Source organism: Molothrus aeneus, chromosome 6, assembly GCF_037042795.1.
Source record: "Molothrus aeneus isolate 106 chromosome 6, BPBGC_Maene_1.0, whole genome shotgun sequence".
Classification (NCBI taxonomy): Eukaryota; Metazoa; Chordata; class Aves; order Passeriformes; family Icteridae; genus Molothrus; species Molothrus aeneus.
This window is the reverse complement of record NC_089651.1, coordinates 11,317,151-11,343,194: the sequence shown is the minus strand read 5'-3', so window position 1 is coordinate 11,343,194 and position 26,044 is coordinate 11,317,151. Positions and strand designations below refer to the sequence as shown.

Below are 26,044 nucleotides of genomic sequence, written 5' to 3'. Positions count from 1 at the left end.
CTCGGTGCCTCTGGCGCTGGAGCAGTGCCGGGCTTCCAGGAAAGGGGGAACCTTGTTGCGTTTGTTCCTCTCGTTCGAAAAGAAAGCCTATTTGCCGGGAAGAAGGAAAATTCCTCTATCAGCCCCGCAATTTTCCTCACGTCCGTTCCTGTCAGTAAGAACGCTTGAAATCCCGCAGAAGAGCCAGAAGGGCACGTCCCAGCGTTCCCAGATTCCGTGGCCTTCAAGCCGAATGCGACCTCGAAGCACCTTTTCCTCTGCGACCTTCTGGCAGCAGCAGATCCCGGAGCCTTCCAAGCGCCCGGGCAGCACAGAGTGTTACAGGGAGAGTTCTCCAGGGAGAGCCCTGAACCCTGCGGACAGCACATTGCACAACCTTCGGGTTGGCTGATGGAGCCACTGTGGCTCCCCCTCGTCTCTTTTCCAGCTGTGTCTGCTTATAAATGTCAAACCTTTCCTCAGGGTCTTGTGAAAAGGAAGCTCTCCTGGGAGAGCTGGACACTGAGATTTTACTTCAGCCTCGTTTGTCTGATTCCTCCACCTTTACACCATGACTCAAGAGCTGTTAAATTGCTGATACAGGACCCAGCAGATCAGTTGTTTCACAGCAATGGTATTTACAGGTCGAGTTTCCCAAGATCACAGATGTTCCCAAAGCCGTGAGGTAGATGCAGACCAGCACACAGCAGAGCTCTCCAAAGCATGGCTTTATTGCTATGTGTACAAAACTCGCTGGTGTTACAGGAAGTTGATGATTCATTTAAGATCTAAATAGTCTAATATGCTATTACACAAGTACAGTCCCTGCCAAATCCAGTGGCAGGAAATAATCCAAGCTATAAATTGTGGTCAGATTCCACATAAAGCTTCAAATCATGAGCAAATTCCATGGGAAGCTATAATTTACTCAGAATTTATTTCTTTTAGAATTAAATTATTTAAAGTTATTTCATTAAATCATGTCATTAGCTCTTAATATTTGCAATCGATAAATCAGGAATTCAATGCCCTGAGAAGCCAGTTAGGTCTGTGAACTTGCTGCTCTGGGCATTGATGCCAGATGAGGGAGTCCTTTGTTTTTTCAAACCCTTTCACTAGAAAATTGTACATACTAGCAAGATGGGAGTTGCTGACACTGTAGAAAATGGCACTTTTCCCCCTATTGTAAATGCACATCATGTTTGTCATCTCTTTTTGGTTATTACTTCTGAAACTCCAGGTAAAATTATTCAAACACTGGGACTTCTTTCCTCTCTAACTTCTGACAAAGCATCAAATAGATACTAAACTGAAGAATGTTGGAAGCAAAATCAGAAACCAGATTATTATGCAGAGGAATCTTTACCAAGTCATCCTGAAACAGAAGAGGAAAGAGGCAGACTGAAAAACATAAATAAAATAAGTACCACAATTTAAAACTGTAGATGCTAAATGCTGCAAGGGCCATGCCTCATTTTGGTGAGGTGGATTGTTCATTCAGTGGGGTATCAATCCCAGTTTGGTGTGGTTGTTGTTCAGTAGGCACTCAGAGCCATGGAGCTGGGCAGAGCCTGCTCCAGGGGATGTCTCATTTCTAATTAACCTGCTCTGTATTGTGTAGCCCCTGTGTGTAACCCAGCTGCAGGGGAACTGACACACAGGCCAAGCAACTTCTGATTCTTGCTGAACTCTCTGCAGTTCCCCTGTCCAAGACACCACTGTGAAATGCCCAACAAGCAATTTCAACAATATAGATTTGCTCTGTGTTTCCCCTTCCATTTAGTAGAAAGCACATGGCCTGCAGATGATTCCCAGGATGCTGATTCTGCAGGAAGCTCACAGTGTTAGTATATGTCTCATTAAAAATAGAGAAGATAACTCTAATCCCCTCACTTTTAGGGAGCCCCAGCTCTCTGAATTGCTGCCAGAGTGAAATTTAAGGATTCATTAGCTAGCTCACATTGCAGTTGATATGTACTGCACAAATTATATTTGTTGGACTGAACTAGCAGCAGACTCTTAAACTGTTCTTCACTGTTCTTGGTCCCCTTGCTAGGGGGTGCTGCTGGTGTGAATGTGTTGTCTATTTCACTAAACTTTGAAATTGTCAGCAGTGCTTAGTATCTGCTGATAATTTGAATAGTCCCCTACAAAGATGTCCACACCTAACAAATGTCAGCAGAACCTCTGCACTCACTCAGGAAGAAAAAAAGGACATGTCTGGGGAATGTTCTTTGGGGCTCATTCTGTAAGTGAAATAATTCAGGAACTCTATTTAAAAGAATAAGTTAGATTTACTTACTGGAAAGAAGGCAAAGAATGAAAAATACTGCCGTAGGCTACACCCTGTATGTGTTCAGAGGATAAAGAGTTTTGGTAGCTGGAACTCAGTGAGTATCAAGGAAACTTTTGACTCATGGTTGAGATCAGGACTGCCAGGAACAGCTTCACTCCACAGCACACTGGGAACCATAGCTAGGGACTGAAAACAGATTTACTCTCATTGTGTATAAAGCATCCCCTGTATATAATGTATAACTTAACAGCTCAAAACCTGCCCTGTCTCTGGAGCATCCCCAGCTAGCAGGGAACACACACTGCAGAATGCTTTGTCCAGCAGAGAAATGAGAGGAGGACTCCAGTCTCCAGCTGGAGTTTGCTCAGAGATTTTATCAGTGGGAGCAGCACTCTCTCTCTGTACTTAGAGGCTAGAGAATGAATGGGCCAAAAGCTTTATATGAAATGGATTTTGGAATATACACCTTAAACTCAGAGTATGAGTTCTTTCAAAATATCTGTGAACCAAAAAGAAAAAAGTTTTTCTGACCTGGTGGAAAGTAACGAAATAGAAATAGATCGACATCTGTCAGGGCAGCAGCTAAGTGGTCAGCTCCATGAAGTCACTTCCTTCTGGGGGTGGCTGGATGAAATGCTTTATTTCTGTCAGACTGAAAGAGTTGTCTTCCCTCAGCACAGAAATTTGTGTTTGCCTCTTTTCTAAATCACTCCTAGGTGGACTGATAGAGCCCATGTCACACGGCTGAGGCACTGACACTGCTGATGCTTTGTGGACTGTCATGCTAATTGTCAGCAAGAGAAGGAGGATGAGAGACTGAGAGTGATCCTGCTCCTGAGAGCTTCTAGCTGGAAATGATAACAACCAGAAACATTAATCAACAACAAAATCTTATGTATAATTTCGTGAGAAGTACAGATTCAGAACCCATTCCCCCCATATTACTGTCTTATTTTTGACCACCACAAAGCAAACTGCATTGTTTTGGCATTTTTATTTTGTATAAATATGGCAAGAAATTAAACCTCAAACATTTATTGTCATTCTATCTAAATTCCCATTTAAACCAAATAAACCTGTGTGCTTGGAGGGGGGGGGGGGCTGGTGTGTTTTACTGAGCTCATACTTTGATCACGTACAGTGAGGGCAGTGAGGGGTCTGGGGATGTAACTGGAGAATAACCAGCTGCACAGGAGACAACTCGGGGTAGAATGCAAATGTATTGATCAAAATTAATAAAAAATGTCACCAACAAGTGAGATAAATAGAAATGAGCACTTATTTGTAGCTGTTTGTGTGAATGAAGGATTAAAAGTTTCTTGGAGACCAAAGGAGAGTTAATGAAAGCTTTTATTTATAAAAGTCAGTGCTCAAGGACAGAAGCTGAAAAAATTACTAAACAGCAAGTGAGAGCAGATCTTGTATGCATTAAAATGAGTTGAATCTGAGCTCAGGGATCATAAGTATTCAGATTTGTTTCTCTCCTGGTATTTTTTTATAGAAAGTATGTTTCTTGAGTCCTATTGTCCATTTTATGTACATTTTGGCTACATACTGCACATATGTACAGACAATACACTGTACACAGATTAATGTACAAATGTACAAAGTGCAGTTTTTTAATAGTGTGCACCTGTTTTCACTATTGCTTAATTACTTAGGAACACAGTAAAACAGATAACTATGATGTTTCTATTCCAAGTAGTAAAAATAAGAGCCAGATTCTCAATTCTGATGCACCTCTTGTTCCTAATTAACAGTTAATAGATCCTCTTTAACAGCCAGCTTCTTTTTTTTTTTTCCCTATTGCATGTGTCAGTGGAGTACATGAAACAGGGAAAGAAACTTTTCTGGTCAGTCTGCTCATATCCTCTATTTGAATGCAAAAACCAGGAATTAAAGGTTATTTTGTCTTCCTGCAATTTAAGAGTGAAACATACCCTGTAATAATCTTATGCCACCCCAAATGAGGAACATGAAAGCTCTGTCAGGTTCCTTAAATGTAGTTCCAACTTTCAGAGACCTTACTTCTAATTTTATTTTTTTTCCCAGCCTTGGAAAGCACTTTCTCTAAAAAGTCAAATCTCTTACTAAAAATACCAATAAAAGAGGGACTTTTCATCACAGTACAAGGAATCTCAGGTGTCCTCCTGGCAGTAATAACCAACTTAGTCTTTGTAACCAATTTACAGCATCTGAGTTCTGGGAATGGGTTCAAGCAGCAAATATGTCGAAGAACTCAGACAATGTCAACTCTTTAAGATAGGTAGGAAGGGAAGCAAAAATATTTGCAAAGCAATAAAATATTCCTGGCACCTTATTCCAGCTGAGAGTCTCCTTCAAAGCTCTTGGGGGTACCTGTGGAGCAGAGCAGAGCCCACACAGAGCACAAGAGAACAGAGCACGGTCAGGGGAGGCCAAAAGGGAGGGAGCAGGAGAGGAGAGTGGGATGTGGAGCTGCAGGGAGAGTCCTTGCTTGACCCAAAGGCAGCTGCACAAGGCTTCAGCCACGCAGCTCTGCTCTGCAGCTGAGGTATTTATAAGCTGGTGTTTATTGCTTGTGATAACGATCACAGTTGTAAATTTCTGTGCAGGGAAGGCACAGGCCCTTATCCTGACATACACCCATTAGTCATGATTCATATTTAATGCTAGGGTGGGATTAAACGTAATGATCAGATTTATACCCTGTCTGAAGCTGAGTTTATACTAACATAGCTGAAAATTCAAATATTCTTGCTAAGAGGAGTATGTTCCTTCAAGGACTCCTAATCTACAGCAGCGATGTAGCTGGACATATCTATCTGGAGGGCAAAAGTTTCCAAATATAGGTTATTCCATGCTGATAAAAACACCACCCTTAATCTGAACAAAGACCCATTTTAATTTTTCTTTAGATGCCATTACAGATTCTGCTCTTACAAATGTGGAATTGAAGTTTCAGCTCAGTTAAACCAAAGATTGTTGGTCTGGAGAATCAGCTTCAGGCCACCTCCCAGTGTTGAACACATGCTGGGGTGTGTAGCTTTGACCATGTCTGATCTGCTGGAGTAATGACAGAAATTAATGCTGCAGAGTGCAATCAAGTGGGTTTTAAGCTGCTTTTTCTACTGTCCTCAAAAGGCCCAAGTGGAATCTCCTGCTGGAACTCATCAGGACCTGAATGATCTCCTCTTGCTGCTAGGTTCTTAAAAATATCATTGCAACTGTCTATTGACATTTCCTTTCTGCATTTTGTTGTTGACTGTCAGTTGGCTGCACTGTGCTAAAGAAAGCTTCCTTTTATTTCAATTTGCCCTGATTTAAGGTTCTAACTCTGTCCTCTAATTTTAAGAAATAAGCTAGATGAGGAAACATCAGGGACATGGTTTAATCAACCTTCATCCCACACTGACAGTTTGAAGTGCTGCTGTTTTTCGTGCTGCTTCTGAATCTCTCCTTTTCACCAATGAACCCCAAATTATAGCAGCTGGCCAATCCAAGCTGTTCCCTGCTTGTGCTCACAAGCACAGTTGCTTTTGTTGCTGAAGAGGATCCTTGCTTTTGATAGAAAAATTCTTTTCTGACTCCTTTAAGATAGAAGAAAAATTTTGGACCTTTGGAAGTGCAGACCAGCAAATATCTGGGGAAAAAGTGATATGATAGACACTTGATTTGGGAAAAAAAATGCAGAACGAGTCTGATAGGGAAAGAAAGATGGGAAAGTGTGTTTAGGTAAAATGGGAGTGTGAAACACTTTCTTTGTAGAAGAAAGCAGAATAAAAGAAAAGTAAGAATATTCAGCTTTACTTTAAAAAAAAGCAAAACTTCCAGAGAAAAAGTTTAGAACTTCTAAATATTTCCCATATTGTAAGGATTTCTTGCAACTTCAGATAAATTGCATGAATTGTATTTGAAATTAGAAGGGAAGAAATTTTTTTTCCTGTAACAATGCATTTCACAATTGACAATTTAAGAATGCATGGTCTAATCATAATGTGTACAAATGTCACGCCGTATTTTCATCGAGGCTGCTTTTTCTGTGAGGTACAAAATGTCTGCAGTGAGAGTGCTCAGTGTTGTCCTGATCTGACCTCCAAGGTCTAAGTGCTTGCAGAAAACAGCCATAAAGAGTGGGCAATAACCAGTTCACAAGGAACAAACCCTTGCTGTATGCAGCCACACCCACAGTTAGTTTTTAAGAAATAGATTCACGTCATCATTAAACCAGTAGTCTGCAATGGAAAAAAATTAAAATTCAGAGCAATATCAGAAGGGTGAAAATGTGATTTAATTGAAATATTTTAGAAAAGCTGCCAACATTCACAGAAACTATTTGCTGTATGTGTATTCCTAAGGGAAATTATCAAATTAATTGAAAAAGCTATAATATCACTGGTAGCACTTACTATCATACTAAATGAGCATCACAAAATCAGTTGTTAATCAGGATAAGAGATTAAATGGGGATGGTCTGATAAGAATTGACTCTTTTCACCTAAGGCAGTTCTGTGAGGGAAACCATTTCAATTTTGAACATTATCCACCCAGTCCTAGACAAGTTTCCTGTCAGATACCTGGGCTGAATGAAGAAATCCAGATCTACAAATACCAATAAAGAGATTTGCATGTTTTCTACTGCATGAAATAGCAGTTCCCTTTTTCCTATGGATAAACTACAGGATCAGCTTTTTGGCCTGTTCCCTGCAACAAAATTGGCTAAAACCAGTGACTGCAGAAAAGAAGTGTCAGGTGCTTCAGTAAGACATTATGAACTAATATGATGTAATCATTGCTGAATGAGCAAGACTAACATGGAGAAAATAAAAGGACACTTATCAGGAAGACTGATAAGTGGGGTTATAATAACCACAAGAAGCTGGTGTGGCACTATTCTGTAGAAATCCTTACTGCAGCTGAACCAGCGTCTTTGATTTTTGTGTGGAATTACTCGTTGTACTGGCAATACAATAGCATCCAAATGCTTTAATAAACTCTAACCTTGATTTAGTTATAGCAATTCATGATTTTACCTTGTCAACCCGACAGAAACATGAATGCAAATCCATTTCACATTCTGAAGTGAGGAATCCCTTGAGCTCAGGAAAGGCCAGGAGTGGGACAGAGGGATGGATGCTGCCAAGCAGGGGTCAAAGATTACGAGGAGCGCCCAGAGAAGCTGACACAGCTCCCAGCTCTCCTCAGAACATGATGTTGTCCTGCACGCATCAGTCATGTGCCTGCCAAAGGTGAAATGAGGGGCAGGCATTTTCCACCTTGTCACTTCACAAAACACCTGGAAAAGACACAGAGGCTTGTTCAGACAAAGACATGGGCACTGGCAATACATTTCTCGTGTTTCCTGCCCTGCCTTGCTGCTGCAGGTACTGGAATTTCAATCCAGCTGTTGGCTGCCCGTGGCCTGGAAGGCACAGGAGTGGGGATCTGTGAGCAGCTGCTCCTGCTGTTCCACCTGTTGCTCTACATAAACAATTAGTGGTGCACCCACAGTCACCAGGAAACACAGACCTCTGCACAGCTGGAGTATTAGCAATTTCATCACTCCTTTTCATATCTGTATTTCTTTAGCAATTTACACAAAGGTCAGCATAAGTCCTATGTTTGCACATTCCAGCTATGACTGCTTTTGTCACATCAGAAAACACTGGTATTTAAAACAATATAACCAAATAGAAAACCCTTTTGGACAGCAATATGTATAGCTTTGCAAAGAATAAAAACTATGAGTGTCCCAATAAAAGTGCTAATTTGATAACCTCTTAAATACAAGTAAAAGAAAATTAAGATAATTTTGTTTTATAAAAATGTATTTTTAATACACTCAAATTCTGTTATTTATCTTTGTTTTATCTAGGGTATCTCCATGTTTGTCAATCCTAATTTTGTTATTTTTGACTCCTTTAACATAAGCAGCTATCTAAGACTTATGATTTATAGAAATATTTCTAATAGCAAAGTAGTTTCATGAAAAAGTAAGTTTTATGAAATGTTATTTATTTTAAAAGTGTATCAAAAGCTATGATTCACTTAATGAATCAGGACTCAAACAGCAAAGCATATTTATTTTAGTACTTTTACATAAACTTGCTGGCTTACTTGCTGCTCACAAACTCTGTATCTCATCTCAGTTTTTCTCCCAGAGAGCTGTGAGCACTTCCTTGTGTGCCTCTGGGTCTTTCTGTGATGTCTGCCTTCACTGAGCTTCCTCTTGAGCAGACAGAGAATTCACCCTGCCTCAGTCAGTCTCCTCCCTTTGCAGCCAGACCCAAGAAACACACTTGGCTCTGCAGCTCCAGTTCTTCACCTCTGCTGCTAACACAGCTAGGATCACCTCAGCTGTATATTCTGCAGAGCCACCAAAGTGGTTTTACACCTTTCCTGCATAAATTACTCCTTTTCTATCTCCCTGTTCCCCCTGTGCTATGCAGAAATCCAGAAACTTTACTCTGAGTACTTTGCTTTGTCTCCTCAAGTTTAGAAAGGACAGAGGGAAAGACAGATGAGAAAAGATGAAAAAGTAAGAAAAAAGAATAATGTACCATGCCAGCACAACCAAAATGTGCTTTCATTTTTATAATAAATCCCAAGTGTACAGTTAAGGCAGTGGCCATCACCAGAAGTCAATCATTTTAACAGATGTGAAATGCCTCACAGGCTCCTGAGGAGCCAGGCTGGCACACTTCCCAAACACAGGTGTGTCCTGGAGGCACTGCCTGCAGTTGTGTGACTGCATGAGGTCACACACCGAGCGCTGTGCTGCTAGATTACTGAAATTCTTAATGTGTGTTTGTAGCTCCTTGCATATGAAAAGCTCTCCCTAGGTGCTGGGAATTTATTCTGAGTGAATTTTTAATAGAATAAAATCCTGTTCTACTGTACTCATTATTGAATCAATCTAAATGGAAAAAGGATGGGATTATAAAGACTAAAATTATTCTAAACAGAACTCTCTGTCTTATTAAATTGAATGAAATATTATAGCTTGATAAATTACATATAGCCTGCATAAGCCTCGCACACATATTTAATTATACAATTAAAGTTATAGCTTAAATATCCTTTTTTACTCTTCAGAAGTTCTGGAAATTTTTGCCTGTTCCACAGCTTGATTATTTTCACAATTCTTTCTGAACAATTCCAGTTTATTGTTGCATCTTGGCTGTAAAAACTGCATTAGAAAGCTTGTGTTTTAAAAATCAATATCTGCTTGAACCCTAATTCATAGATATACACCCCTTATACTTAAATTTTCTTTCCATTTGCTTCCTCAAAATGTAAAGTCAATGTTACATTGGATTCACAGCTGTCCATTTGAGCAATCATAAAAAAAATAAATAAGTTTGCAGTCCTATTTAAGGAACAGTAAAGAAAGGACATACTTGTTTCCTTGCAAAAACAAAATAAACCAAGTCCCATCATGCATTTAAAGAGATATTCTTGGAGAACACCATGATCACAGGCATTATTCTGAGGTCACACTGTAATCCTGTGATCCTCAGCACAGAGTTTTCATTGAGTTTTCATTTCAAAACAGTATAACCAATTCCACTGATGCCTTTGTAACTTCTGTGCCTGTGCAACTGTATCAAAAGTGTGAAAAAAAGCATGAAGTGTGAGTGTCATCTTAATGCCACAGATACCAGTTGCTGTCTGCTGCTTATCTCTCCAGGGTGTCACAAATCCACCATGCTGCAGCTCTCTAAGTGGCATTTTCCCTCAGGGCTGTGAAATATAAACATACAGGGTGAAAAACAGAGCAAGAGGGAGGAGGGGGAGGAGGAACTGCCGTAGGTTACAGACACTCCTGCTCCTCTGTCTGTCACACAGGGCCTGAAGCAGGCTGTGGGCTGGACTAGCTGCACTTCCACACAGTGCAAACCCAGCCTTCGGAGCAGACAGATCCAACCTGACAGTAAACAGCAAAACCCAAAGTACTGTGCACTTCATCATCACATCATCTAGTCCAGCATCCTGTTCAAGGTTTATGCACATGTTTTTTATTAAAGCCCTAAGCTTGTTGGTTTGACTGAAGCACAGCTTGTGTTTTCACTAAAACATATCTTCCAGAACTGCACCCAGGCTCACTTGGAGAAAAGAAAGTACCAATTAGTGCCACTGGGAATTTTCTTCAGTGACTCTCTAGTTTCACCTGTTAGACATTTGCTCCTCTTACAACTTTATTCACTAAAGAGATGTTCAGTACCCACTACTGTCTTCCTGATCTTTCTCTTTTTCCTCAACTTGCTGTCCAGAGTTAACTGATAAAAATAAGAATTGATGAGGGACTCCTGCATCTTTGAGAGATGTTTAACAAGATGTCCAGTTTTTCTGATCTCAGAAGAATCACACATCAGAGATTTTTCTATTTCCTGGTTTTGGTAGTTTGTTGAGGTGTTTTTATTTTTTTTTATAAACTATTGATCTAAAGCTCTAAGAAAGCTCTATCTCTTTGACATTTCCTCAGGACCTTAATAACCCTGGCTGAATTACAGCAACTGTTTCTTTGCTGCTCCATCTCAGCCTTGCTACTCCTGCTGTTCCACTTGCAGACACTTCCACCAGCTAATGGCTGAATCTTGTTTTCAGCATCTGTCCCCTGGGAAACCTGTTTGGATACAGGGTTTAGCATCTGCTCCAGCCTTGCCATCTGGCTGGGGGGTGGGGATGGCTCCTGGGGTTTTTGGTGGGGTGAAGCAAGGAGAGTAGTGCCTTCCTCATGAAAAAAAAATGCTGAAGAAATTTCAGCAAAGTTCTCCTCAAGGGTAAAGCCAACTCCCAGCTGACTAAAGGAGATTAAAGGGAGCTGTGAAACCATGAGCTGGGCATGCAATGGCATCCTGCTCCTTTGGCTGGAGCCAGCCCCAGATCAGGGACTCTGCAAGGAACCTCCCTTCCTCTGCCTGCTAAATCTCTGTTTCACCTCAGCACAATTGTAGTGACAAACTGCAACCAAGACCCCTCACATCTTTGTTTTAAACCTAACTGGACATTTCAAGTAGGTCTCAGACAGACGAGGAGAATAGACTCTTCATCTCAAACAACTTTTGGGGGTATTTCATGCATTCCAATTTGTAAATGCTTAAAAACCATAAATGCTGGTGTTTTTCTCTGGCAATGAACATCCATCTCTCCCCACCAGAGGGAGGGACAAACCACTTCCCACTCCCCCTCTTCAGACAGCTGTTTTCAACTCAAAAATTGTGGTTTTGCCACAACATCCTGCTGGGAGCTCATGCCAACCTGCATGCCCATTGTATCCCTGATCCTTCCAATCTTTCATTTTCTGGTTTTTTATGTGTAACTTCACATTTGGCTGTGTTAAAGTGCATTTCTGTTTCTTTTTCAAGTTACACTCCTGTCCCATTCACACAGGATTGCTTTGCTAATCTTACATCATTCTCACAAAGATCTGCAGTGATTTTTGTATTTATTTCAAAACTGCCTAAAGTACCAAATAGAGTCTGCTAGTGGTATCAGTAGAAAATTGGCCCTTTAAATAATCACTCTTCACTTAGTCCCTTTTAACTGAGAATTGCAATTTAGCCAGTTCTCAGTCCCTTCAGTGTGTGCTCAGGGTCATAGCCTACTATCATATTTTAAAGCAAAGAAAGGTATTTATTTCATACTCCAGCCAAACCAGAGAACTTCTCAAACAATCACATTTGTTTGATGATTTTACACCAAAATATGTTGACTAGCATGTTTCATTTTGTAGTTTCATATTTTAATCCCATTTCAGCTTTTAAAAAAAGATTAATAGAAATAGTTCTTTCCATACTTTGCATATCAGCACAATATTTCTGTGCATACCTTTTTCTTCCTGTTGCCATCTTTGATTTATCAAAAGCAGTTTCACAATAACTTTCGGTGTTGGTGATTCATCCACTCATTCCTGTCCAAACTCCCTTTGGATCTGTAGGACTGGTTAATTATCTTCATGTGCAAGTATTTTTTTTTTTCCTAAATCCTAGGTTGACATTTGGAATGCTGTTGATGCAGGAATATGCTCTGCATAGCTGGAGTTAATTTGGTTGCTGTCAAATCTGTTCCAGCACAGAACAGCTGATAGCAGCATTTATCAGTTACTGTCTTTGGGTTTTGGTTTGGTTTTTTCTTTTTTTGGAATATGTAGATGGCATAAAAAATGTATGCACGATTCTTTAGCAACATCTGGTAAATGCACCCAAATGTGGTGATCTTTGGTAGCTGTGCTGTCTTTATATCTGATTTCTGGCTTTTCAGTGACAGTAGAGAGAATGGTACCCCAGAAAGGCACACAGGCCAAGCAGTGCTCCACAGCCAGCTCCAAGGAGCACATTACTTTATTAAAGCTGACAAACATTGTCTTTGTTTTTGCTCCAGCTTCCCAGGGAAAGTACACATGACTGCAAACCCCAAGACAGACAGGCTAGGAGAGCATGTTTATCTTCAGGAGTAATTGAGACCGATTTCCATCCAATATTTGAGGCCTGTGCAATACCACATTGCCCTTTCTGAGAGAATTTGAGAGGCTCTGCTCTCCCACAGCAGCCTGAGGTAGCCTGTGAGCATTCCTACACAACAGAGAACAGCTCTGGGCAGCTAATCCCTGCTGCAGCACGTACACTTCTTTTTGTTCTCTTCTGAGACCAAGAATTTGATGTGGCTTATCTGGCTAAAGGACATACTTCTTTCCAATGTTAACTCTTGTGATTTGAAATTTGACTTCAAAATTAAATTTTTCTATCAACTCATCTTGTTGAATCTTGCAAGATATTGATTCATATCTCCTTTGTTTGCTAAAGAGGTTTGGCCAAAGTCCTCACCAATTGCTGTGCTGTGATGGGTGGGCTTAAGGTCTCTTTTGTCCTGCTAATGCTGCTCAAAGAAAGTATCTGATGGAAGTGGTAAATTTATTTAACCAAAACTTCACTGTTAAGGATGCCACAGCTCACCAGTCCCTTGTAATTTGAGGTCATTTGCCACCTCTTAGGCTGCTCCACTCAAACTGCTGGTGTGTCAGTTTTTGTTCAGCTTTACTATTTCATCTCTCTCCAACTAAACTACCCACAGCAAATGTGACCCACCGATAAATTGTTCAGATGTGTGAGAAATCCTATTTTAACCTCAGAGTTGTTTCCCCCTAAATTTGGCTTCCTGTGGACATGAAATGTCCATCTTGACTGAATCCTGCATTTATTTTTTTCTGTGAGTCATTTATGCAATTAATCCTGCTGTGAAGTTAGCTGTTGTTATTACTTCTGGGCAAGCAAAGTGCAAGTACAAATGTCCTGGACAATGCCAACATTCCTGGACATACAAGGTTTTCTTTTTCTGACTACTCAGGGTGGGCAAATGCTTCCACATTCTTTTGCACAACTTTTTTTTTGTCCTCCTCACTTTTGTATCCGAACAGGAACAGCTCTGGCACAGCTTCCAGAGGCACAGCAGCTTTGCTGATGATGGCTCCCACCCCATTCTTGTCTTTGCAGCATTTCACATCTGTACCTCTGACACAGAGCATTATGCACAACCAGCACCTCACGAGCCCTCTGCCCTTTGAAGCACTTACTTTTATTTTTAGAGAAGACACATTCTGTTTCATAAGTTGTTGGATCAGCTTAGCACCCTGGCTGGGGGCATGATTGCTTTGCTCCTTTGCTACAAAGAGTTTTGATCTTGTTATCTGTGCCGTGACAGGAAAGCAGGGAAAAGACTTTGTTGCAGCATTTTGTAATGGTATTGGACCTACAGTATTTCACTTTTTTTTTTTTTTAAACATTTTGTGCAACATCTAGAATTGGAGTATGACTGCAGATCTGAGCAACTCATAAAAGAACAGCATATGACATCATGTCCCAAAATTATTCCACATTGCTACTTGGGTCATCTGGGCCCATATGTCTCCTGTGCTTACACAGGAAAGCAGACATTCATTGCTGCTTCACAGTTTAGTTTCATAAATTAGTTGCTCATTTTCACACTTGTAATAAGAAAAAGCTACATAGTGTAAATAATAATTTTTAGCATTATGTTAAAAAAAACCCAAACAACAAACAGCAGCATGAGAAACTGAGAAACCCAGGTTTTAGTCCAGTGATGATCATAGAAAAATCACTAAATTGGGAAAATTATATACTAAAGCAAGTCTGTAGACTTGCAAAGACAGTCTAGATAAGCCTAGATTTCCTGAAATGGTCTAACTTAACTGTAAAGAGATAGTGCACTTTCTAAATTGTATCACTTTTAAATTTTCTTATTTTCTGCATTCGCATTTCTGCTTTTCTCTTTGATATGTGCCTACATTTCAGAGTCATTTCAGGATGAGGTGTTTGTGAAAATTTTTTCTTGATGATTTTATCACACTGTTCAAAAAATTCCTCTCATAAAAATAACTCCCAAAATTTCAAGTACATCACTGCATGCCATCCCCCAAATGAAGGCATGACAGTGAATGACTGTATAGTGCCAATGAAGTTCTACAACTCACTAACTTAAATATAGCATTGCTCATTTCATCGTGACTACTCATGGAAGTGAAATTACTTCAGTGCTCAAATGCTTGTAGGATGAAGTGACTTACAGAAGTGACTTACAGAGGACCAAGTTAAGCAGTTCAGTCATGACTCTGTGACTGAGCCAAGGCCTCCAGAATCACTGAATCATGCAATTGTCATGGTTGGAAGAGACCTTCAGGATCAGCCCGTCCAACCACCAACCCAGCACTGTCCCTGTAACCCCTAACCCAGTAACCCACATCACCCAGCACCACTTTCAGATGCCTTTTGAATCTGGGCAAGAAGCTATTCCATTGACTGCCCACCCTGTCGGTGCAATTTTTTTCTAACATCTAATCTGAATTTCCCCTGTCTCATGTTTCTTGGGATCCTCTGCCGGCAGAGCAGCACAGACGGGCCTGCCCTGGCTGGGCAGGGAGTCAGGCCCCGCCTGAGGCTCCATTTCTCCAGGCTAAACACCGCCAGCTCCCTCAGCCGCTCCTCACAAGACATTTCCTAGACCTTTCACGAGCGGCAGCTCCGTTTATATTGATTTTTGACACATCTTCAGGATTTTTGTTCTCCTCTTTTCCCCCACCACCCTAAAGCCAGCACGGCAGCACCCCATGCCCATGACAAAGCAAACCCATATTCCCACGCACCCCTCCTTCTTCGCTGAGCCACACGAGCCTCTCCGAGAACGGGACGCGGATGCGGGAGGGATTTTCGCTAAAACAACGGATCCCTTACAACGTTGGCGGGGCCGAGGACTTCACTCGGTTCGGTTCGGAGCGGCCGGTGCGGGACCGCGGCTCCTGTGACGGGGCGGTTCGAGCCGGGCCGCGGCTCCTGAGGGGGCTGGTGCGAGCCGAGACCGCCTGTCCCGGTCTCCTCGGTGCCGGTGCCCAGCCATGCCTCAGCGCCGGTGCGGCCGCCGGACTGCATTTCCCGGGGCGCCCCGCGGCGGGGTGGGGCGGGCCATGCGGCGGAAAGGGCGTCGCTCCCGTCGGCGGCGGAAGGGGCGTCGCTCCCGTCGGCGGCGGGGGCAGCTCTATCCGGGCTCTTGGCGCTCTCTCTTCCTTTCGCGCCGGCGGCCGCTGGAGGCGGCGGGTCCATGTGCGCTCGGCGCGGCCCCGGCCCCTGCCCTCCGCGCTGCTCCCGCCATGGACCCCAGCGGCATCATCGAGGCCCTGCGGGGCACCATGGACCCGGCGCTGCGCGAAGCCGCCGAGCGACAGCTCAACGAGGTGAGGGCGCCGCCGGGCCTGGGCCGGGGCCGCGGCGCTGGGGAGCGGGGACGAGGCCGGCCTGTGGGAGGGGGAGCGGGGCGGGGGCGGAGAGGGTCCCACCGGCCCCTGGGCCCGCTCGCCCGCCGCCGCAGCCCCTTCCCGCCGGGCGCGTCCCGCCGGCCGCAGGCCGGGCCCGGCGTGCATTGTCCCCGCACATGGCAGCGGGGCCGGGCGGGGCTGCTCGGGCGGGGGGCAGCGGCAGAAAAGGGCCGAGGCCCCCCGGCCTCTCTCGGCGGGAACAAATTGCCTCCATTGTCTCCGTGCTCAGCCGGGAAAAGGGTGATCGCGGAGGGAGGTTTAAAACCGCCCTTGTGCAGGCCCTCGGTGGCTCCGCTGGACACAGCCCTGCCCGGGACCGCTGAAGCGACATCAGCCTTTGGGTGTTGAAAGCACTAACTGGGCAGCGGGGAAGGAGGCAGCGAGAGCCCCATCGCTTCGCAAGCAGTGCCGCCTGTAAGAGTGGCCTGGACTGAGTTCAGAAGCGAATCTGATGGCCTGGGCTGAGCTGAGAATCAGATCTGGCAGGCTGGCGGTGTTTGGTGTTCCAGATGCCGTGGGCCCCGGGTTCAGCAGGGCTGCCGGGGTAGGTGTGCTCCTGGGTGGATGCGGACACGTGTCCCAGGGACGGGGGCAGACAGGGTTCCCAGCCCAGGTGTGTCATCCTTGCACTGCGCTCACCTGCCAGACTCGCATGTAACATCCCAGCAGCTCCCAGTTCCAGCGACCTCGGATTTGGAAGAAGATTATATTTTTGTTCTACTTAACCTCACCTGGTAGATGAAAACTTTATTGATGAGAGACAGCCACGGGGCTTGTAGACATTTGGAGAACAAAAGTGTTTTAGGGTTTAAAAAGAGGATGTCTTGGTGGAGGAGGTGAAGGATAAGCCTGCATGGCAGCTCTTGTGGTGCCTTTAGTTGGCTTTTTCCACAAACATGTTCCCTGTTGCTCTTGAGCAGACTTCAGGCCTGACAATACTCATGTAATGCAACAGATGTTCAGCAGAGCTTAGATAAAGGTGGGCCAAATGTTCTGCTGGCAGTGGAGAAAATTGAAAAAACTAAAGGTAGAGCTTCTCAGAAAATTAAAAAGTGATTCTTGCATGTTATTAAATAAGTGACTGGCAAATAAATATTAGGTACCTTTGAAATAGATAGCTCTATAAAACTATTCAGTGACTAATTGAGACTTGTATGAAGTAATTGCTTGTCTTTTCATGTACTCTGTTAAAGAGTATGTTAGTGTTTGTTATTTAAATCAAAAATGCAAAAAATATGATGGCCTATAAAGACAGTAATATCTATGAAATCTTAAGCTGGCCCCAAAATGCATTTTTTTTCATATTCAATGGATGTCAATATTTATATATAGTAACTTGCTTGAAATCTATTCTAGTTCTTTTCTGCAGGTATTGAGTTGCTGAAGGTGCAGGAAATTACCATTCACTGCCGGCTGGGGTCTTCAGCAAATGGCAAACTCTTGCAGGAAGGATTGTGCTCACTGGCCACTGGCTTTTGTTCTCACTTTGGAATCAAAACCCCATGGTCCATCGTGTACTACACAAGTGCTAAATTGGCATAAAATCTGAATAGTTGTGCCCCTTTAAAAGCACCAGCTATTACTGAACCAGTGTGTAAGAATTCTTAGTTGTGGGAAATTGAGCATCACTAATCTCTCACAGATATTTTATGATAAAAATACGTGCTAAACCAGAAGTCTGCAAGCACTTACACATTCAGCTTTATTCACATGTGTGGTCTTGGTTTTACTTCGGTTTATTGAAGTCAGCTATGCATTTTCTTGCAGGATGCTGGTCTGAATTTGTTGAATGTTAGAGCGATTCTGTTACCAGTTAATACCTAACTACAGGTATGGGGGTTTCTTTCTCTGTAAAGGTGAGATCACAGCAGCAGTATACACTGTTCTTGCACATGGCCAGGCTGCACAGGTGTTTTTATATCTTAATAGTTGTCCTTGGTTGGCCTTTCAGTTTACTTTAATTTGTCAGAAGTGCCTCTGAACTGATGAGACTGGCTTTCAGCAGAATGGTCATTTTACCCTCGCAGAAAAGACTGTGCATCAGTCTGTAATTGATATTCCTGATTAGTGCAAGAGATATCAAATTAGGTGAGAGTTAACCAAGTATTTGTATCTGTCTTCACCATATCCTATCAGTCAACAAAGTTCTCCTGACTGGAGAAGGAGACTGGAGAGTATGATTCTTGATTTGTTCAGGCTCTTGTTATTTTTCCTTTGACCTTGGCTAAGTCATGAATTATTCTATGCTTTATTTCTCCTTTCACTAAGTTTTATCAGGTTATGTTGCCTGCACATAAAAGGCTGCGAGAACTTTCAGAGTTGAGATAATGTTAAAAAGCAAGTATTTCGGTCTCCTTGTCCTTACTTTTCTCACTGTGAAAAGGAGTTTCAGGGAATGAGATCACTGACTCTTGTGTCTCAGCATTTTCAGCTGATGGGGTACCCTGGGGTGTTCACCCATCTCTGTCCCTGTCTCCTGTGTTTTACCAGGACTTAGAACCAGACTCTTCAATTAAGCTACTGGAGAGCAGCAGGAAGACATTGCTGCCTTTTGAAATAGGCTTTGTGCTTCATGTATAAAGAGTTTCTCAGAAATTGTGATGAAAATAGACATTTTTAACTATGGAACTATGGAATGGCACTCTGAAAGCAATACAGAGTGTTGTTTCATCTTCTAATATCAACATATTTATAAAGGTGCAGTTGCTAGATAATACTTTCCTTGCAGGTTTTTTCTTTGTAATTCCAGGGAATTTATAACTTCATTGTGCGATGTCTTGTAAGTTTCTGAGATTCACCTCAGTGTGTGAGCAAGTAAGACATCTCTTTAGATGTCATTAAAATAAATTTAGAATTTTTGTGTCTGATAATGTTTGGGGGGGGGGAAAAGTGCAACCCCCTATAACTCATCATTTTTTGTAAGTCAGCTCAACAGAGTTTGTTTAGGAAGAGATCCTGATGCTCTACTGGGAAGTGACTTTCAGAAGTTACATTTAAGGTTTTTTGTGTCCTAATGTGAGTGACAGGGAAAGGATAAAGAGGGATTCCTGTTGGCTGGCCACCATCACCATTGATTTCACAGTGCGGTAGGGCCTGGTTCGGTGCCTTTCTCTGCCTCCTTAATAGCTACAAATGTCACAAGGATGGAATGGTTACATTAAATGATTGGATTCTTAGCTGCTGAGGGTTTAGGAGTGGAAGGTTGTCAAAGGGGAAGAGGCAAGCTTCTTCTTACATGGAGTCTTTCAGACAGGACTTTTCTAATGCTGAATGCTATGGATACTTTGGGCGAGGTTTTTATAGTGTTACCTCCAGCCTGAATTTTTTTTTAACCTTTTCTAACATGGTCTGCATGTCTAACATCTACACTCTGTATTGTAGTGTAAGAAAAAGAACAGAGCATGAGTTTCTTGGCTTTGATTATCAGATCATGGGGTCTCTTTTGAAGTTGTTGGTGTGACATTTTACCCGAAGTATTTCGTTACTTTCACTTCCCTCCTGTTCCATCTGTACATTCTGGTGCTGCTAGATGAGGGCTGCTTTGGGTGTTTAAAGCTGCATTCGCCAGGGCTGGTCCAACACCAGGAATCCCCTTGGGGGCAGTAAGGAACCGAGGGAGCCTTGGCTCCACTGGGAAGAGGTTTCCTTCTGGGTGCAAGTTGCCCAGCACGAGGTAAAATCCGAGCAGAAAGGGCCACTTGTCACTTTCTCATGACTTAGCAAATAGTTCCTGTGTGTGCCTAGCCAGCCTCTGCTAGGAGCACATTGCTTTTTCCTCAGCCAGGAGAGCAAATAGTCCTGCAAACTTGCAGACAGCCATGAAAGGAGCAGGCAGGGATGTTGGCAGGAACTGCTAAGTGTGTGTCTATCTTTTGTTAAACTAGGTTTGCATATACATTGTAGCTGCGTAAGAGGGGGCAAAACTGGCTTGCAAAAAACCTGAGGTCAGAACGACTTCCACACCTGCTGAGTTCTTAAAAAAGAATTAAAAGAGTGCTACAGGGCAGTTTGCTGATTCAGCGTGGCCTTACAGCTCCTGACCTTACCTTTCTGTAAGAAAACAGTTTCATCTCAGTGTAATAGTTACATGCACCCTGTCCTGCTATGGCCCAGATCAAAAATTGCATGCAGGTTTTTTTCCCCAAAACTTGAATGGAGGAGAAGCATTCAATTTTTTTTTTTTTAATCTACTTTATTTTCAAAATGTTAGTCTTTATTCACATTTGTGCTACTTTGAATAGCTATATAAATAACCTGGGGTTCCAGTTCAGCAGCATTTAGTAAGTGTTGCTCATCTGTTCTGCTTTTTTGGGCAGCAGTAAAGGAGGTGCCTATTGTAGTGTGTTTGTTATGGTATGTTAGCTTCCTGATGTCTGAAAAGAATGCATGGAGGTCTTTTTACCCAAGATGAAACTTGGTTTTAAGATTTAGAGGCATGCAGGCTTTGTGTGAGAGATTATTATTCCAGCATTAAAGATTAGTTTAAGTTACTGCAGTGAGTATCATTACTGGAGGAAAAGTGCTTTTCCACGTTGTAATTAACTGTTCATAGTTCACATGCCATGAACTGGTCTCTTCAGTGTTAACTTTGAACTTCTTTCCTCTTTTGGACTCTGCAGCTCTGGTGTGATACTTTTCTCAAAAGTCTCTTTTAGCACATGTCTAACAAAGCAAGCCTGCTAGGAAAAGCTGCAGTGTGCAAAAAGATTGTGTGTTCTGGGGCAGTGATTGGTATTAACAGACAGTGGTGCAAGGTTTGTGGTCTGATAGAACACATTCCTCAGCTAGCCAGGCTGCATAGCAAAGATTGCTCTTGGGAAAAGTCCCCGAATTCTTTGGCTCTTAGACAGCAAAGTCATACCAGTGACATGGCATGTTGGACCTTTTGTAAGGGGGAAGGATTTGAGACGAGTTTTGGTTTTGCTTTTCTTTAAATGCTGAGTTAAGTGCTAGAAAACGGACTTCTGTGACAGAACTATTTTTGAAATAATACTGTAGTTCTCTAAATGTAATGTTTACTTCTAAATGGTACATGTTAACAAGGAGCAAGAGAATAAAAGTAAAAAATTTATCAATGTCAGAGCTTTAAAGTCTTAAATTTTCTGTTCTTCATGCAGTTTAGTGTATGTGATAGTGAGTGACCATTGTGAAATCCTGATTTTAGTTAAAAACTGAACCTAAAATAGGTGTGGTTTTTAGTCTGGTTGTTATTTTAGCAGTGCAGTCAGTGAAGAGGAGCATGTTGTCCGGAGAGGCAGCCCTCTTGGGGCAATAAAATTATTAAAGATGAAAATAGCTGAAAGAGATGTGGATTCAGTATTTTTTAATGCTGTGGATACAAAAAGGCACCTATGATGGCGTCTTGTTTTAGGTTCAGTTGTTTTTCTCCAAGTGCCAGTAAAGCACCGGATGCTCTTTTTAAGAGTGAAGCAGAGCAATGAGAGGTGATTGTAGTACCTGGTGTTTTATCTGAGCATTCAGTACACCCTCATCTTCATGGAACTGTCCCTGCTCATCCCTGCAGCTCAGTTTCTCTGCAATCACCTTCCTTTCAGTGCCTTGGGAAGGAGTTTGGGAGTCCTTTACATTCCAGAGAGAATGCAAGGAGATGTGAATGTAGCTCTGTGTGACTGTAGGTCTTAACGGAGGGGATTAAGAGCAGGCTTTGATTGGCAAGTACAAGGTATTTTACTTGTATTAAAAGCACAGATTATATCTTGGCTGAATCTGCTTTGAACCACTAAAGGTGATAAAGCAGCTCATCCTCCTGCTTGGTCGGAGTCTGATGCTTCAGATGCTAATAAGGATGATACTTGTAAGATTTTTAAAAAAACAAACAGATAATGGTGTAGATGTTTCAGTTTTGTCCCCTAAAGTTTGCTGTAGTTCAAAGAACCCAATGAGAATATATTAATCCCACATACTAATAGAATTGATATTTCTAGGGAGCTTCTGTAGCCTGCTATAGGCACAGGCTCAGTCCTATCTTTGTAAATGAAGAAAACATTCTTTGGTGTTTTATTAAATTTCAGTGTGTGGCAGTTTTGTACACTGCGGCCTATTTTTTGTTTCTTTTATGACATAAGATTTTTGAAATTTAATTTCTTTTGGTTTTCCCATTAGTTCTTTAGTAGCTCTTAAGCACTATTTCCATATTTGTTACTGAAATGGATGGGTTTTACTCCAGTAGTGGTCATTTATCATGGAAAAGGGAAAGTAATCCTTCATTTTTTAAATTATAGGATTAAATGCTTCTGCCTTTGCAAACATTGCAAATTTTCACTATAAAAAAGGTATCTGTTAAGCTTATAGCCCTTGTGGAAAGACATCAGTATGCACTTTTAAGTCCATTTTATGCAGACTAATATGACCTTATTGCAGGTGAGTTAAAGGTTATTGAAACTGAAAGCTTTCTTCAGGTTCAGGACACGTTAAAGACAGGAGCACTTCCGCTGCCATGAATGTTGAGCGTATAATTGAGTGCTGTGCTGAATTAGGGTCTGATGTCATGGGCAATGTGCTGCAGGACTCTGTGTGTCTATTAATGTTCCTTAAGGAAAGGAGCAACTTAACGGGCCTGGAGCTGTGGGGAAATCAAACCCAACTAGTAAATTTTATTTTAAATTTACTTATTCAGCCATTACTTGGCAGTTGAAGACAATTGCTTTTTTTTATTTTTTTTTCCATTTGAAAGTGTTTTTACTTCTTGAGGACTTGGGGAATATCAGAGGGACATGGGTCAGCAGGACGTGTGCTCATATTGCAGTGTCAGTTACTCTCAGTTCATCAAACCACACTCTGTAAATAAACATTTCAGTGGGACCAGGTGCTTCTGGGTGCTCTGGAGCCTGTAGAGTTTTAGTGCACAGGATGAATGTGTACAACAGTGTTTTAATATTTTGGGCAGATTCTTAAGTGAAGTTTGTCCTTCATTTAAAATATGTTTTAAAGAACAGGATGTAGACAGCAAGCTGCACTAACCAAATCTGAGTACCAATGTCATGTCCCAGGCTGTCCCTTTCACTCACACTTGTTTATACTGGGACCTATTGGAGATACTTGCTCAGGAAAATGGAAGTTGAAGAGAACATTCTAGTACTGTAGGAGTGAGCTGAGCAGCATGACACACTTAGGAGGAATCTTGTCATCATTTCATACTGTCAGAAGAGTTTTTGGTCATACTAGAGGAATGGAAGGAGATGAAGTTGCTGTAGTATCTGAGGCAGCCATTTCGTTTTCATAAATAGTGTGTGTCAATGGTTTTGAAAGTAACAAGTGGGTAAGAGGTGCTTTCCTAAGAGTTCAGCAGGTTAAAATATATGGATCTGTGCAGTTGTCTTTGATAGGGGAACTGCAGAGAACATAGGAAACAACACTGACACGTAAGTGAAGATAAAGCAGAAAAGCAAAGCTGTTTGGAAGTTGGATGAGGCAGATCAGGACTTGTCCAACAGAATGTCTCTAAGGATGAGGTCCCACTGCCTTTGTAGATAAGTGTCCCAGGCCTTGGCCTCCCTTGTGAGGTTTTTTCCCATGCATAAAAGAGGGATTTCCCACTGTAACTCATGTCCATGGACTCTTGACCTCAAGGAAAATTATGTTGGGTTTCAGTTAGGAAAAGCAGAGGTAGTTTTTAAGGATTGTAACTCACTTTTCCCAGCAAAATTAATTTATTGTCTGGAGTTCTTGATGCTTGGGAAAGATGGGTAAAGGGTGTTATAGTAATGTTAAGGTTTGTTTCCTCATTGAAAATACAATCCAGTCCCTAAGGTGTCAGTGACAGTTCTCATTATGGTAAGAAAAAGCATTTTTTGTTTTCTTTCTAAGTGAAACTCCTGCACATTCTTGGGAAGTTGTTACTGTGTGGATGCGTCTCCATTTGGATCTCCCTGCTGTTTGCTGTGGTGTGGCTCTCTGGACAGCTGCTGCAGTAGTGCATCAATGGTCCCTTGAAACTGATTTTTCAGAAGGATGAAGTAGGGCTTGGACTTAGTTTTAAAACATAGTTCCCATCTGTTTCTTAGCTTATTATCTCATGAACTCATACCTTGCTAGAGGTCACTGTAAACTTGCTGTGCTTTGGTTTTTCGGGCTGTTCAGGGGCTCTTGCTTCAAGTGTTTGTGCTGAATGGGGAACATGTTTGGTGATTCTGGAAGGCTGATTCCTGTTCAGTGATTTCTTCAGCTGTTACCTTAAACAGTAGGGTTTTTCCTCACCCTTGCTGTCTTCAGAATACAGTGAGCACAAAACTTTGGAATGCTTTGGCTGATTAGCTGACTCCTGTGCAACTGGCTGAATTGCTGGTATTGATTGCATTACATCATTATAAAGATATTGTAAAACGTAATGGAAGTATTCTAAAACTTAACTTTTTTTATTTTTTTCTCTCTCCATAGGCTCATAAGTCAGTGAACTTTGTTTCAACTCTGCTTCAGATCACTATGTCCGAGCAACTGGATTTACCAGTGAGACAGGCAGGCAAGTTTTCAAATATTTTTGTCATTGTATCTACTCAAATGGTGCATACACACAAGTACACATGCAGATACTGTTAAAGAATTCTAGTGGTTTTAATGTCAAGCACTCAGAAGTTGGGAGTTGCTCACATTACATCATCATAAGCTTTTATCTGGCACTATTCACTGAATAAGGAAGACAGAAAGAAAAGCTGTGTCTGGCTCTTGAAGGATTCTTCCCCTTTATCCCTAGTGAACATTCCTGGGGGAAGCAGAATGGTTTATGATGCTGGTGCACTTGGTCCAAGGAGGTCATTTAAACTTGTACTGGGAGCACTAATGTTTCTAAAGGTACTAAGTGGAAGAAAACAGATTATGTCTTTTGGAACCCTGCTTATTTGCACATGAGCCATCATTAAAATTGGATGTTGATTATTGACAGCTCCAAACATCACCTTAAAGTTGCTCTAAGTACTTGATAGAGGTTTTTAGTACAATACTTCAGTGAGTTTTCTGACTGGTCAGGAGGGTGTGATCTGGACTGTTTATTTGGACCTTCTGTGTAGTAAACTACTCTAAGCTGTAGCCTAAACTTAGCTTGCATTTTTATCTTACTGCTTGTGGGTACCATTCAAATGATGACTCAAAAAGCTTACTGCTCTACAAGTGTCACATGCAGAAAGAAGTTTGAAGAAAACGTCTGAAGTTTCACCCTCCTCCACCAAACCAATTAAACCCAAAGCATCCTGTGGAGAGTGGGGATGGCTCATTCAAGGCCCAGCTTACAAACAGGGTGTGTTTGCAAAGCAATTATTAAAAAATCTTTCCAAGGGCTAGCAGAAGTCTCATCACTTCAGTCTTGTAATAATCTGCTGAGTGTTTCTTGACCTCTGCAGACACTTTCGAAAACCCTCTGGTTTCTGAATCTTCAAAAGGTGCATATGGTATTTAGGAAGAGAAGTAGCTTTATGGACTTTTATGTAGAATTAGATTAACAGTAACTTTGTTACCAGTTTGCCATTTTAGATTTCCTGTTGCATATTGAAGGTACTTTTCCAAGTGCTGTGTTTTTATATTCTGCCACACAAGCAGTTTGGATTTGGTTGTCAAATGGTAAAATGCAGGGTTTGTTCCAGGAGCCTGATTGCTACAAATTGCTGTAGCCCATAACCTGGGTATAAAGGAGCTCTGTTTCTCTTGCAATCATTCCTGTATCACTAACTTAGATTTTTTTTTAGCTTACAAGGGCTGTTTTAGGTTGTCATTAGTATTGATCAGCTTTTCTTTTTCAGTTTTAATGGAAATATTGAGAAAATCCTTATAATGGATTTTTCAGAAGTGTGTTGCTAAATAGTTCCACAGCTACTTACCTGAATCACAGCTAAAAGAAATACCTGTAGTATTTTTATATTAAGTGGGTGAAAGAGTATCAGTTTAGTAAATTATTGGGTTAATAACTTGCATGGTTTATGTATTTTGATTCTCCTACTTAGGAAGGGACAATGATT

General features: G+C 41.8%; 1 protein-coding gene and 1 long non-coding RNA gene across 2 annotated transcripts in view; one reads left to right on the top strand and one right to left on the bottom strand.

The window, feature by feature from the left end:
• Positions 1 to 692: 692 nt before the first annotated feature.
• On the bottom strand, positions 693 to 15,671 carry LOC136558346 (uncharacterized). Its single transcript, XR_010783861.1, has 3 exons — positions 15,414 to 15,671; positions 7,288 to 7,550; positions 693 to 5,317 (listed from the first exon to the last, which is right to left on the bottom strand). It is a non-coding gene; the product is annotated as an uncharacterized lncRNA (long non-coding RNA).
• A 178-nt stretch (positions 15,672 to 15,849) lies between these two features.
• IPO7 (importin 7) overlaps positions 15,850 to 26,044 on the top strand; it is a 34,565-nt gene continuing 24,370 nt past the window's right edge. The window contains exons 1-2 of the mRNA XM_066551621.1: positions 15,850 to 15,998; positions 24,477 to 24,558. Of these exons, the coding sequence (XP_066407718.1) occupies positions 15,915 to 15,998; positions 24,477 to 24,558 (166 nt within the window). The 5' untranslated portion in view covers positions 15,850 to 15,914. The remainder of the gene's footprint in view (positions 15,999 to 24,476; positions 24,559 to 26,044) is intronic.